Raw genomic sequence first — 13,529 nt, 5'->3', positions numbered from 1 at the left:
GATACTAAAATTAGGATTTTAAAAGAGTTGTTTTGGGCCGGGGGGGGGGGTCGAGTTTTCGCAGGAGCGAAGTTATAATATAAGTGTGCAATACACAGGCTTTGTCCTGTAGTCGGTGTTACAAGAAAAAAAAAATAAAAAAATTTAGTTCAGTAATTTACAGTTCAGAGGCGCCGCGCGTCTGTTCCAAGCAGCTTGGAGCCGCAGAAGTCACGTGACGAGAGTGAAGCGAAATGACTGGTGGCGGATCCAAAAGCGCAAGAGAACTTTTGTTAATAAACGTTACATTTCTTCGTTTAAAATAACTGAGTTGGTCTTGATTGTTGCTGTGTTTTCATTAAAAAAATAACGATGAACCACAAACTAAGCATTCGTTTTAAATAAGGGAAAGCTTATTTATTTGGGTTACAACGCATGTATAGGCTCCGTCTTCTTCAATTTGTTAATACGAATTAGAGGTTTAATAAATGCGAATTTGCCATTGTACTACTTTATGACTGATCTGTTTTAATAACAATGAACCACAAACTGCAATGGTTTTAAAAGGGCAAATCCATTATATTTGCATTACAAATTTTATTAACAAAATTGGCATTTTGTTAATAAAACTTCAGTTTAACGTGAATTTCTTAATGATACTACTTTATTGTGGGCCTATATGTTTTTTTTATTATTATTATTAATAATATATATAAATCTATTTTATTGTTGATGTAACGGGGTTTTTTATTATATATTGAATCAACCTTAAGCATTAGTTTTGATCCACGAAAAGATAACGTTAAAGATCAAGATGCGAGAATGCGACAGTTACTGCTGAGGTAAATGGACTCTCTCCCTCTTTCTCTGTTTCTTTGTACGTTTTTTAATGAATCTAGTGAGTCAATGATTCAGTTACCCATTCATAAAACAGTCACTCGCTTTGTTCCTGAATGAATCAACTGTTTGAACGAATCGTTAAACAAATGATTCAGGGACAAAGACAGAGATTTGCTGCCACCTACTGACAGTTTGTTTCATTTTTAAAGTATAATTTCAGTTATTTAAATCATTTAGTATTTCTTTATTCAAAACTTTATATTTAAAACATTGATTTCATAACATTGTTATTATGATTTTAAATGCATTCATGCCACCTCCCAGCCTCATTAAATAGTCTGTAAACATGTGGAAATGCTGCTTTTGTGTTTTTCTGTTTCACCTCTGTAGTGTAAAGATGAGACGTTTTTCCACTGCTTTCACACAGCTAAAACAGACAACGCGATCACCTTCCTCAGTGTAATGCAGCCACCTCCATTTGTCGAACCAGTTTGTATTGAATGAATGAGAAAATGTCTCTTTTCCGAACTGCCTTCCAGGAAAACTGAAGTTGGCTGGTTGGTGTGGAGTGATTGCCTCGACCAAATCAATAACGCTAGTATTTTGTGCTGGTACTGCCGCGGCAGCGACGTTCATGTTACCTTGAATTAGCGCGGCTCCTGGGCCCAGATCCGGGGCTGATGTGGTGGTCGCCTTGGAGGAGCTGTTGCAGCTGCTGCTGCTGGTTGGCTGCCTACTAGGCATAGGCTCCAGGTTTGCTTCCTCTTCCGACTGACAGCTCAAGGCTTGGTCTCTTTTTATTTTGTTTGGGCTTTGCAAAATGCGTTTTTGCGCCATGTTGACTGGTGTATTTTTTAATCTTCAATGACGGATGCGGACGTGGTGGTTACGTCACGCAACAATTGTTGCTTATTGTCATTAAGCTTTTTTCCCCTATGATTTTAATGAATATTAAAATTAATAAAAATTAGTTTTATTTCTTTTTTTGTCATAAAATTTTCATTTCTTTCTTTTTTTAACACCGCACCGATATAAATGATATATGAATTATATAACTAAAAGTAAATAACTGTAATTACAGATTTAGGTTAAATAAAGATGTCAGTCATTATTTTTCTTCTTTTTAGGAAGCAAATCAAAGAAAAAATAATCCTAATATTCTGTATGTTGCTCAAAAACAAAATATATTGTGTTCGGCGGAAAAACGTTTTTTTTTTTTTACCCAGTCATTTAAAAATAACACATTTTAGAGCTGTAACGACAATACCGTGAAATCGTGATATTTTTGCTTAAGGTTATCATACCGTCAAAATCTCATACCGGCCCATGCCTAAATGCAACAGAGCAACACCACACATTGGAATTCATTTTTTTTAATTGGAAGGCTTGTTGCTGCAAGGATGTGTAGCATACATTCACTGCTGGTGTGAATAGATCATAAGCAATTAATAAAAGACCAAAAGCAACTAATTTCTTTCCCCCTGTGTGACAACAGGTGGCGCAGATAAAGGAAAACACAGAGAGACACAGGTATGCACCATCTCCTGATCTCCACCGCCACACTGCTCATCTCTCCATATTATATTCTCTCAGTAATAAGTAGTAAGAGGATGTTTGATGTGTAGATCAGATACATTTGGAACATGCTAATACGTCTGTGCATCAAAAGTACATAGAAAATGTGTTGTTGTTGTTTTTTGAATTTGTGAATTTAAACATGATATTTCTGTAGCCAGCTGTGGTGCATCTTCAAGGTCAGGAAACTACTATCCAGGTGAAAGAAGGTAAGAGTTAAATAATGATCTCCCACATACAACTATACATATGCTTCATAATGCTTACTGATATTGTGTGTTGGAATGACTTTCATTTGTTAAAGGTTGTGTGAAGGGCTCAAATATAAGGATGACCCACTGGCTGTTGTAAATGTTCATTGTAAAAAAAAATTTAAATTAAGTACATAAATAAAAATTTACACTTCATGAAGAAAAAATATGCTGCCGTTGGAGTCAGGAGGAAATTAAGACTTTGATTTAACAAGGACACAATTTATCAAAAGCATAAAGACATTTTAAAGTAAAGACATTTATATGGTTACAAAATATTTGTATTTCAAATAAATGCTGTTATTTTGACATTTCTGTGCATCACATAATCCTGAAAACATACAAAATATTAAGCAGCACAACTATTTTCAGTGTTGATAAAGAAATGTTTCTGAAGCATCTAATCAGTATATTAGAATGATTTCTGAAAGATCATTTGAAACTGAAGACAAGTAATGGCTGCTGAAAATTCAGTATTGCATCACCAGAATAAATTACATTTTAATTAAAAAATTCTAATTAAAAACATTATTTTGAATTGTAGTAATATTTCTAATTGTTACTGATTTTAATGTGTGTGTAATAAAAAAAATTAATAATTAAATTATCAATGAGAAATGTATAATGTATTGGTGTCACGGTCAGTGAAAATTTTGACAAGGCAAGAATCGGAAGAAATCGGAGAAAACCCTCCTTATAATTGAGCCCTGGTGTGTGCGTGTGCGTGTGTTAACTATGTGCCGCTGCTGTCATAACAGATGATTGAGTATTTACTGGTGTCTGTTTGTGAGATTTGTCAGAAGGTGTGTTGAAAAATTGGAGAATGATCTCAATCCATCAGAGAGTGTTTAAAATGCACTCACGCTCTGGAGAGCTGGAAGTCCTACTTGACGGAACATATTTTATATATAGTCAGGTAGAAGTGAGTACAGTCCCTGGACTAACTCTACTGCTTATACACAAACAAATACAAATACAGTCTACATTTCATACAAATACAACAAAATATATATTTTTCCAATTTTACCATGATTAGAAATCAGTAATCATTATCCCAATGTGCTTTCCTTGTGTGTCTGTGTGTTCAACAGGTATATTACCTGAACTTCACGGACATAGCGAGTTATGAGCTGATGGTTGATAAGACTCCATTCTTACGCTGCACGCGAAGCATCGAGACCGGCCAGCGCAAGTTCAACACCTGTTACACCGCGGGGGTGTGTTTGTTGCGAGCCCACCAGAGGATCTCGATCCGCATGGTGTACGAGGACACCTCCATCTCCATGAGCAACCACACCACCTTCCTCGGCAGCATCCGTCTAGGGGACGCCCCTGCCGCAGGACACACCTGAGCCCATCGGCGTACGGGTCGAGCTGATCAGACACACACATCACTCTGATGAGCTCACAGACCACACCCACTGAACTCAACTGAGCCAGTATGTCTCATTAGCACCGCCACCAAGGACACAGAGCCAACCATTTATGAACGACCGGGCTCATCTACATATCTGCCGAGCATCAGGCAAATGTGACTATGTAGCATCACCAACACTGACAAAAAGATCCAATTCTCTCTGAGCACTGAAACAGCCTCCATCATTCCTCAAACACTAGCAACACAATATTCGCTACAAATTATTAAATCTACAGACTGGCTTCCTGGTAAATAACCAAGATGCATTGTGTATTAGTCATTCTAGCAGCTTCCACCTAGCCACTGGATGAGTTGAGCGTCTTTACACCTGCGTGTATGTGTTATCCGGCACGCGTAGCACATGATTGCAGTGACTGGAACTGTGAATGGAGTGAGATACTCTATTCATTTCACCGGTAGCATAACAGACACACACATTAATAGATTCAAAAACACATAAATAGTGAACCTGTGTACTTTTCTATCAAGCACTGATTATGGCAATGTATAAAACAGAATATCTATGTTCAGTTATCACTAAATTTTTACAAATGCAGTCAAGATGCCCATTTTTGATATGAAGTCATGCAATTCTGAAATGTACAGTTGTATGGTTCTTTGCTCTCTACCTACCTGTAATTACCTGTGGGAAAAACTGAGTGATGCCAGTAGTTCAGGCACTGAAATCGATGATAATCCATAATGGCTTTCTAGTGTCCTAGTCTTCCAACATCATCCTGAATATGCGATACAATACCATATGCCTCCTGTAGGGGACAGTAGTGCTCCTCTATAGCAAATGAAGCACTGAGTCTGGCTGTGTTTGGAATAGAATACTGTTGTACTTCGATTACTTTTGCTACAGTACATAGAATGCATGCTGTAGTCTAATATATATATATATATATATTATTGTATGTGTGTGTGTGTGTATGTGTATATACACACACACACACACACTACTGTTTAAAATAAGTTTGGGTCAGTAATATTTTTTTAAGTTTAAGAACGCATTAAATTGGTCAAAAGTTACACTAAAGACGTTTACAGTGTTGCAAAAGATTTATATTTCAAATGAATGCTGTTCAGTAGCGTATATGCTGAATACTGTATCCCACAATGCAAAATCCCACAGATATCCTCATTAAAATAGACAATTTTACACAAAAATAAAAAAATTTTTTAAAAAAAACCCTGTAAAACATATAAGATGATAACTCGCTGAATTGATTATGCAATTTGACCTAGAATACTACTGAATCACAGCGTTTCATAATCTATTGTGTTACCTATACCGGTTTTAAAAACAGTGGGCAGTATTCAGTATATACTGCACACAGTATACAGTAAGCAATAAGCTAGTATTCCATTCCAAACATGAGCCTGTCTTTCACTCCAACGCATACTGATAAAAAATCAGTGTCATGAATCAGCCCTTGAGATTTCTCCAGCGCCCAAGTGACAGCTCAGGATTGTGGATCTGAATGGGTTGTAGAGAAAAACTGAATTATGCGAGTGTAGTTAAGTTCATAGGAATCAGATCCTCACAGTGAGAACAAACTGCTTTATTGTGCGTTCAAAGGTCTTGGAATAAAAAGCATGGGAATTATCTGGAACCTTCTGAAGAGAGCTGGTAATCTGCCCTCAGGTTTCCTCTGCATGTTCCCTCTGTCTCCACATGGAAATGTAAAAAACCAGGGGAGTCGGAATGTGATTGTGTTCTGATAGATTTGTTGTTTATATCTCCCTTTTCTTCCCTCAAACATCACATCCGACCGACAGCTTGTTTTAGTTTCTGTTTCTTGTGTGTGTGTATGTGTGTGTGTTTTAGATACGAGATAAGTGATTTGTATACTGTATGTAGTCCTGTTTTACTGAAGATAATGTATATTTGTAAGCTATACAGGGACTGTATATATGTACATAAGATATTTTGCTCTTTTGTAAAGTTTTAAATGTCCTATTAAATTGTTTTTGGAAGTCTGTTTTTAAAGTGTGCTTCAATTCCCAATGTTCCCAGAGAAAGCGTGAATTGGAGTGAGAACTGCAGTTTTGGGCCAGTTGGTGTGCAGGGCCACCTAGTGTTCAATTAAAAAAAACTGGTCTGTTTTCTAATACCTGTAAATTCAGTCATATAATTCAAATATGACCATCAGTATATTCTTGTAGTCATATACAGAGATGTTTGTGGCTTAATTTAATCAGATGTAAAGACTGACTGTATTTGTGAACGTGTGACAGACATGTTGATTCAAACTCTCAGTGGAGAAACCAAATCAGTTTCACTAAGCATACCTCAACTTCATTGCTGTTCCACACTGTCTAGAACAGAAACATCCTTTCTGCCTGTGTGTATCCAGTGTTAAGTGGTCTGGAGAATGGCGTCACAGCTAATAACACCTTACAGTGTCATTCTTTCACAAACATGAAGGTTTCGTCACCTGTTTCCACATTCCTCTGTCTTGCTGTCTACATTGTACACAAACAAATGCAGAAGACAGGATACGCTCTTGGTGCTAAGCTTTTGTCTAAAATCTCAGGACAATTACGTCAAAGAGCACACAACAGAAAGCAAAGGGCTCATCCGTACAAGCCCCCTGACTGCTTCAAACAGGTGAACTCTACACAATGGTTTCTAGGTGAGACATCTTCATCTCACACCTCATCATCCGTAGCTCTTTCATGTTTCTATTATTGCTCAGAACAAAAGATTTGCTGAAGTCCAGTTTTTTTAACACTGTACTGGTGCATAGCGAAGAGCCTCTGTAAACAAGAATAAGAATATGATTTCCTATTGCTAACTAGGCTCTCTTCCATCATGCCTTCTATCATATTTAAACCTCTATGGAGATAGAGGACATGCTATTACATTTCTTAAATGATACTAATAATGATAAGGTTGGAAATATTTTAGGCTTCTGTACAACTACCTAAATGGGATTTTGGAGGGAATACCTTCCTCAAACCAAATGGTTGTTGGCTCCTTGTCACTTTTTCAAGTTGATCAGTTCCACGCCTAATTGAATTGATCTCTTCAATACGGCTTTCTTAAGTTTGCATTCTAGTCCAAGAACTCATTTGTCAGTGTGAATTTTATGCTGTAAAAGTGTAATTGTAACATATTATATAAATGTACTTTACTGAAATTTTGGGATCTCAAAAGGTCAACTAAAGGTCAAATTCAGAAACATCCTTTCTGCCTGTGTGTATCCAGTGTTAAGTGGTCTGGAGAATGGCGTCACAGCTAATAACACCTTACAGTGTCATTCTTTCACAAACATGAAGGTTTCGTCACCTGTTTCCACATTCCTCTGTCTTGCTGTCTACATTGTACACAAACAAATGCAGAAGACAGGATACGCTCTTGGTGCTAAGCTTTTGTCTAAAATCTCAGGACAATTACGTCAAAGAGCACAAAACAGAAAGCAAAGGGCTCGTCCGTACAAGCCCCCTGACTGCTTCAAACAGGTGAACTCTACACAATGGTTTCTAGGTGAGACATCTTCATCTCACACCTCATCATCCGTAGCTCTTTCATGTTTCTATTATTGCTCAGAACAAAAGATTTGCTGAAGTCCAGTTTTTTGAACACTACTGGTGCATAGCGAAGAGCCCCCCGGGACCTCTCGCACCCTAAGCGAGAATCATACCCCTAGACCAACGAGCCGCGCTGCTGGAGCGGAGCGGGACAGCACCTATTTAATGGATACAGTTTGTAACTACCTGAATATTACCTGTTTTCTTTTAGATTAGATTAGTTTCCTTTTTTTGTTAACTGGACTATTCGCTATGTGAGGCAGATTTCAAGCGGCGCAACAATCTGCTTTTCTTAACCCCGAAGAGCCCATAAATGAGATTTAGGAATACTGTAGTAGTGGGAAATTTTGTTTAGAATAAAATAGAATTAAATGGCTCATTGGCTTTTAATGACTCCGGCGGCTTTTGCCCGGTTACAGTGACCTACTGCTGTTTTAAGATGTTTGCGCTTGTAAGGCTAGAGGAACGAGAAATCCGGCTTATCTGAAGGAAAAGCCGAGTCAAGCAGATTTGAATGCAAATGAACGGGTCGTTGATCCCATTTGGACAGAAATCTTCAAAAGACTAAAGCCCAGTTGTTTCCTTTGGGAAGGCGGAGCTTACAGATGATGACAACCTGTTTGATCTGCTTGATAACTAACTTTGATAAACTCTACTTTAATTCAGCTAAGATTTGGCGTATGCTGTTTGCTTAACTGGCGTGACCAGACAATGTGGTTTATTTAGTTCTTTCTCAGTAGGCTTCTGTAAACTGACTGTAGTTGGAAATCTTGAATATGAATCTTGCGCCCGCCCACGCGTGGAGGGGCGGGTCGAGCCCCACAGCTGAACTATGAGAGATCGAGCTTCACTTTGACTCGGACACATTCCGCGTAGGTAGCTCGGCGTGCACCTTGACCACTGGGAAAGATATCAAACCGGACTTCACTAGGATTTCTAAACGACAGAAGAGCAAGATGACAGCATGCAGGAACTTTCTTCTATTATTCGCCTCGTCTTTGGACGTGATTTATCAATGCACAGGAATATCATGGCTGTAAGTATTTTTATTCGTTAAACGACATGCGATTTTGGACCATGAATGAATTAAGTGATATTCACCAAACAAAAATCAGATATTTTATTTATTCCAGCTCTACCCGGGTGTTTCAGAAAGCCGTGTAGTATTGAATGTCACAATGATTCGAGAACCGAATAATTCATATCGGTTTTATGAACCAGTTCACCGAAGTTCATTTTAAATTCAATGGCACATGATTGTAACAGATGGTTTGTACTGTTTCTGAAGTTTTTGTCGATTACCTTGTTGAAAACCTATCGAGTCATGTTAGTAATTTAGCATTATAAAATAAAAAGAAGTTAGATGTATGTTTTGGATATTTACGATATTTGTGTTTGCAGCGGTTTAACGGCAGACGGCAGCTCGGTGGGGTGGAATCAGACGCATCACTGTAAACTGCTGGATGGGCTCGTGCCAGATCAGCTGCAGCTCTGCAAGCGGAACCTCGAGCTCATGCACAGCATCGTGCACGCGGCCAGACTCACCAAGAGCGCGTGCCGGAGCTCCTTCAGCGACATGCGCTGGAACTGCTCCTCCATCGAGAGCGCGCCTCACTTCACCCCGGACCTGGCTAAAGGTGATGCACACATGTCTGTCCTTGTACATGGGTTCTCAGTAAATAAACATTTATTTAAATAATTCTGTTTTGTAATCATTCAACTGTTATATATATAGATTAGCATTGTACTGACCAACAGTCACACTACTTTTTAGATATACAATATATTACCTTCTAATGAACAGGTTTGACCACTTTAGTCATTTCCATGAGGACAAATCTTAATGTTTAAGCATATAATGATATTCTAGGGAATTGTTTGCTTCTTATTTTATAGCAACAGTTTGGACAGGACCCTTTTCTATTCTAACATGATAATGCCCCTGTGTATAAGACAGGGTTAAAAAAGAAATGATTGATTCAGTCAGTGTGGAAGAACTTAACTGGTCATAACAGTCATTTTAGACGCTTCCAAAGCTGTTGCAACAGAGATGGAAATACAATTTTTAAATACATGAATTGTGTTTCCGTCTTTGTTGCCAGAGTTTTGGAAGTGCCTTTTTCTGTTCTAAAGAAGGGGGTGTCCCAATACTTTTGTCCATATGGTGTATGTACAAGTCATTGGTGTTTGGTGATGAGTTTTTGGCTCAAGGTCTGCATTTAAAGTCACACCAGAGGTGTTCAGCTGGGATTAGCACTTGGGAAGTTCATTTTAAATTCAATGGCACATGATTGTAACAGATGGTTTGTACTGTTTCTGAAGTTTTTGTCGATTACCTTGTTGAAAACCTATCGAGTCATGTTAGTAATTTAGCATTATAAAATAAAAAGAAGTTAGATGTATGTTTTGGATATTTACGATATTTGTGTTTGCAGCGGTTTAACGGCAGACGGCAGCTCGGTGGGGTGGAATCAGACGCATCACTGTAAACTGCTGGATGGGCTCGTGCCAGATCAGCTGCAGCTCTGCAAGCGGAACCTCGAGCTCATGCACAGCATCGTGCACGCGGCCAGACTCACCAAGAGCGCGTGCCGGAGCTCCTTCAGCGACATGCGCTGGAACTGCTCCTCCATCGAGAGCGCGCCTCACTTCACCCCGGACCTGGCTAAAGGTGATGCACACATGTCTGTCCTTGTACATGGGTTCTCAGTAAATAAACATTTATTTAAATAATTCTGTTTTGTAATCATTCAACTGTTATATATATAGATTAGCATTGTACTGACCAACAGTCACACTACTTTTTAGATATACAATATATTACCTTCTAATGAACAGGTTTGACCACTTTAGTCATTTCCATGAGGACAAATCTTAATGTTTAAGCATATAATGATATTCTAGGGAATTGTTTGCTTCTTATTTTATAGCAACAGTTTGGACAGGACCCTTTTCTATTCTAACATGATAATGCCCCTGTGTATAAGACAGGGTTAAAAAAGAAATGATTGATTCAGTCAGTGTGGAAGAACTTAACTGGTCATAACAGTCATTTTAGACGCTTCCAAAGCTGTTGCAACAGAGATGGAAATACAATTTTTAAATACATGAATTGTGTTTCCGTCTTTGTTGCCAGAGTTTTGGAAGTGCCTTTTTCTGTTCTAAAGAAGGGGGTGTCCCAATACTTTTGTCCATATGGTGTATGTACAAGTCATTGGTGTTTGGTGATGAGTTTTTGGCTCAAGGTCTGCATTTAAAGTCACACCAGAGGTGTTCAGCTGGGATTAGCACTTGGCTTTCTGCAGACCAGTCAAGTTCTTTCACACTGACTGAATCAATCGTTTCTTTTTGAACCTTGCCTTACACACACGCACTGTCATGTTAGAATAGAAAATGATCCTGTCTAAACTGTTGCTATAAAATTAGAAGCACACAATTCCCTAGAATAGCATTAAGATTACTAAAGCAGTCAAACCTGTCCTTTCAAGGGGGTGTCCCAATACTTTTGGCAATATAGTGTAAGTATCAGCTATGTAAAAACCACTAATTCATAATATAAATTTGCAAACTCCACACATTTATTCTGAGTTCGGGTTGCTGGTGTTTGCATATATAGGTGATCTAACAGTGGCGTCTCTCTGTGCAGGGACCCGCGAGGCAGCGTTTGTGTTCTCCCTGGCCGCTGCATTGGCCAGTCATTCCATCGCCCGTGCCTGTGCTTCCGGAGAGCTCCCCAGCTGTTCCTGTGCGCCAGCGCCCTCAGAGCAGGCGGCCCCAGACTTCCGCTGGGGTGGCTGCGGAGATAATGTTCGCTACGGCCTGCAGATGGGCTCGGCTTTCTCAGACGCACCCATGAGGAACCGCCGCTCAGGACCACAGGCCTTCAGACTCATACAGCTTCACAACAATGCAGTGGGAAGACAGGTAAACTCAACCGCATGCTTAATTTCCACCAAAGACTGGCTTCATTTGTAAATTACCTTGACGCACTCATCTGTGAACAGAATACTGTCTGATTGTAACACTGAAACATGCATTTTCTTTGATGCAGCTCATTTCATTCATGTGTTTCGTTGTTTTTGCATAGGCACTCATGGATGCTCTAGAGATGAAGTGCAAATGCCACGGTGTTTCTGGCTCCTGCTCTGTGAAGACCTGCTGGAAGGGCCTTCAAGACATCAACAGCATCTCAGCCGACCTCAAGTCTAAATACCTGTCGGCCACCAAGGTCATTCCGCGCCAGATTGGCACCCGCCGACAGCTAGTCCCCCGTGAGATGGAGGTCAGACCGGTCGGAGAGAATGAACTTGTTTATCTGGTCAGCTCGCCCGATTACTGCTCACAGAACGCCAAGCAGGGGTCATTCGGAACCACAGACAGGTGAGATATGCATCAACAATCAGGATTATTGATTTATGATGAGTTGAGAACTATCACTATCACTGGACTATCACTGATCTGACAGATGGGACAGAGCACAAAGAAAACATAGAATCGGTTAAGCAATATCTCACACACACACACAGAGACACAAATACTGATTCTCACAATGCAAACAGGCTATTTGCCAGTATTAAAATACATTATGTGTGAATAATTTGCTCTGTATCGTCTCTGCAGGCAGTGTAACAAGACTGCGACCGGCAGTGAGAGCTGTGGACTCATGTGTTGTGGACGAGGGTATAATGCCTATACGGAGGTGCTGGTGGAGCGCTGCCAGTGTAAATATCACTGGTGCTGTTACGTGTCCTGCAAAACCTGCCATCGCACTATTGAGAGATACGTCTGCAAGTGACAAACCACCCTATGGACTGTCTTCATTGACAGAGAGTGCTGGATGAATGTGTATGATCTTTTTAGAGCCATAAGTGAGTGGTTAATCCTCTCGGAGTGCTGTAAGGATTGCATGAAATTGGAGAAAGAAGAGCCGGAGTTGAAGAATACGGGATGGTGAAAGAGTTAATGAATGGCTGTAAACAAAGAACCCTGCAGTGAGGCCCTCAAGGCACCCCGCAGAAAAGCAGAGTGATAAGTAGTGGCCGCTCACAGCAAAACTCATCAACTCTGGCACAGAGAAAAAGACTTGGGGGGGAGGGTAGGACTGTGCTGGTGAAGAGTTACTTTACTGCGGTAATGCTTTACACATTGCTGTTTTGGGGCCAGTTACATAAAAGGTTTAGACTTACAAGTTAGTCATCTCATTTTTTTCGTTAAGACTAACTTTTTTTTTTTATTCAGTTACATAAAAGCGTAGATTAGTCTAAGTTGAATCCAAAAATAAGACTGATTTCCCTTTGGCTAACTGCTAGTTGGTCAAACTCGTACTTAAGACACTACAGAAGCTAAGTTTATGCAATTGGCCCTTGGTCAGATCAATTTAATAGGTTCCACAGAAGCAAGAGTTGGAAATCAAACTGTTTGGTTTGGTTGACTTCCGAAGTTCTATGCACTCAGTATTGATTATGAAGGATTTGATGACAATGTTGTATTCCATTGTATTCATGAAAAGAAGGATGAAGGCCATGCCTTTCACCCTGGCAAATTTGTAAATTTTCTGTAAAAATGAAAATTTGTATTTATTTTATTAAAATATTTAATGTGAAAGAGTCTAATTTGTCATTTTTCATCATGTAAGAGTTAAAGGGATAGTTGGTCCAAAAATGAGAACTGTGGTGTTCCAAACCTTTATGACTTTTTTTTCTTCTGCAGAACATAAAAAAATATATTTTGAAGAATGTCGGTAGCCAAACAGTATTGGCACCCCTTGACTTGCACTGTATAGACAAGAAGCACGGAGACATTTCTCAAAATATCTTCCTTTATGTTCCACAAAAGAAATAAAGGTCATATGGGTTTGGAACGACATGCTGTGAGTACATGACAACATTTTTTTGGGTGAACTATTCTTTTAAAGTCTTGCTTACAGTCAG

The 13,529-nt window shown here is 39.3% G+C and overlaps 2 protein-coding genes across 2 annotated transcripts in view; both read left to right on the top strand.

Moving 5' to 3' along the window:
* The window catches only part of LOC107548448 (ectodysplasin-A-like), a 38,639-nt gene extending 33,672 nt beyond the window's left edge, over positions 1–4,967 (top strand). The window contains exons 4-8 of the mRNA XM_016229118.1: positions 1,210–1,312; positions 2,315–2,349; positions 2,552–2,603; positions 3,437–3,567; positions 3,737–4,967. Coding sequence (XP_016084604.1) covers positions 1,210–1,312; positions 2,315–2,349; positions 2,552–2,603; positions 3,437–3,567; positions 3,737–3,997 — 582 coding nt within the window. The 3' untranslated portion in view covers positions 3,998–4,967. The remainder of the gene's footprint in view (positions 1–1,209; positions 1,313–2,314; positions 2,350–2,551; positions 2,604–3,436; positions 3,568–3,736) is intronic.
* A 3,512-nt stretch (positions 4,968–8,479) lies between these two features.
* On the top strand, positions 8,480–13,054 carry wnt11f2 (wnt 11, family member 2). The gene is made up of 5 exons (XM_016229125.1): positions 8,480–8,635; positions 9,001–9,236; positions 11,246–11,523; positions 11,687–11,979; positions 12,220–13,054. The coding sequence occupies exons 1-5, from the start codon at positions 8,556–8,558 to the stop codon at positions 12,392–12,394; spliced, it is 1,062 nt and encodes a 353-aa protein (XP_016084611.1). The 5' UTR covers positions 8,480–8,555; the 3' UTR covers positions 12,395–13,054.
* The last annotated feature ends 475 nt before the right edge of the window (positions 13,055–13,529 follow it).

Source organism: Sinocyclocheilus grahami, unplaced genomic scaffold, assembly GCF_001515645.1.
Source record: "Sinocyclocheilus grahami isolate Dianchi unplaced genomic scaffold, SAMN03320097.WGS_v1.1 scaffold348.1, whole genome shotgun sequence".
NCBI lineage: Eukaryota > Metazoa > Chordata > Actinopteri > Cypriniformes > Cyprinidae > Sinocyclocheilus > Sinocyclocheilus grahami.
This window is presented reverse-complemented; position numbering and strand designations above follow the sequence as displayed.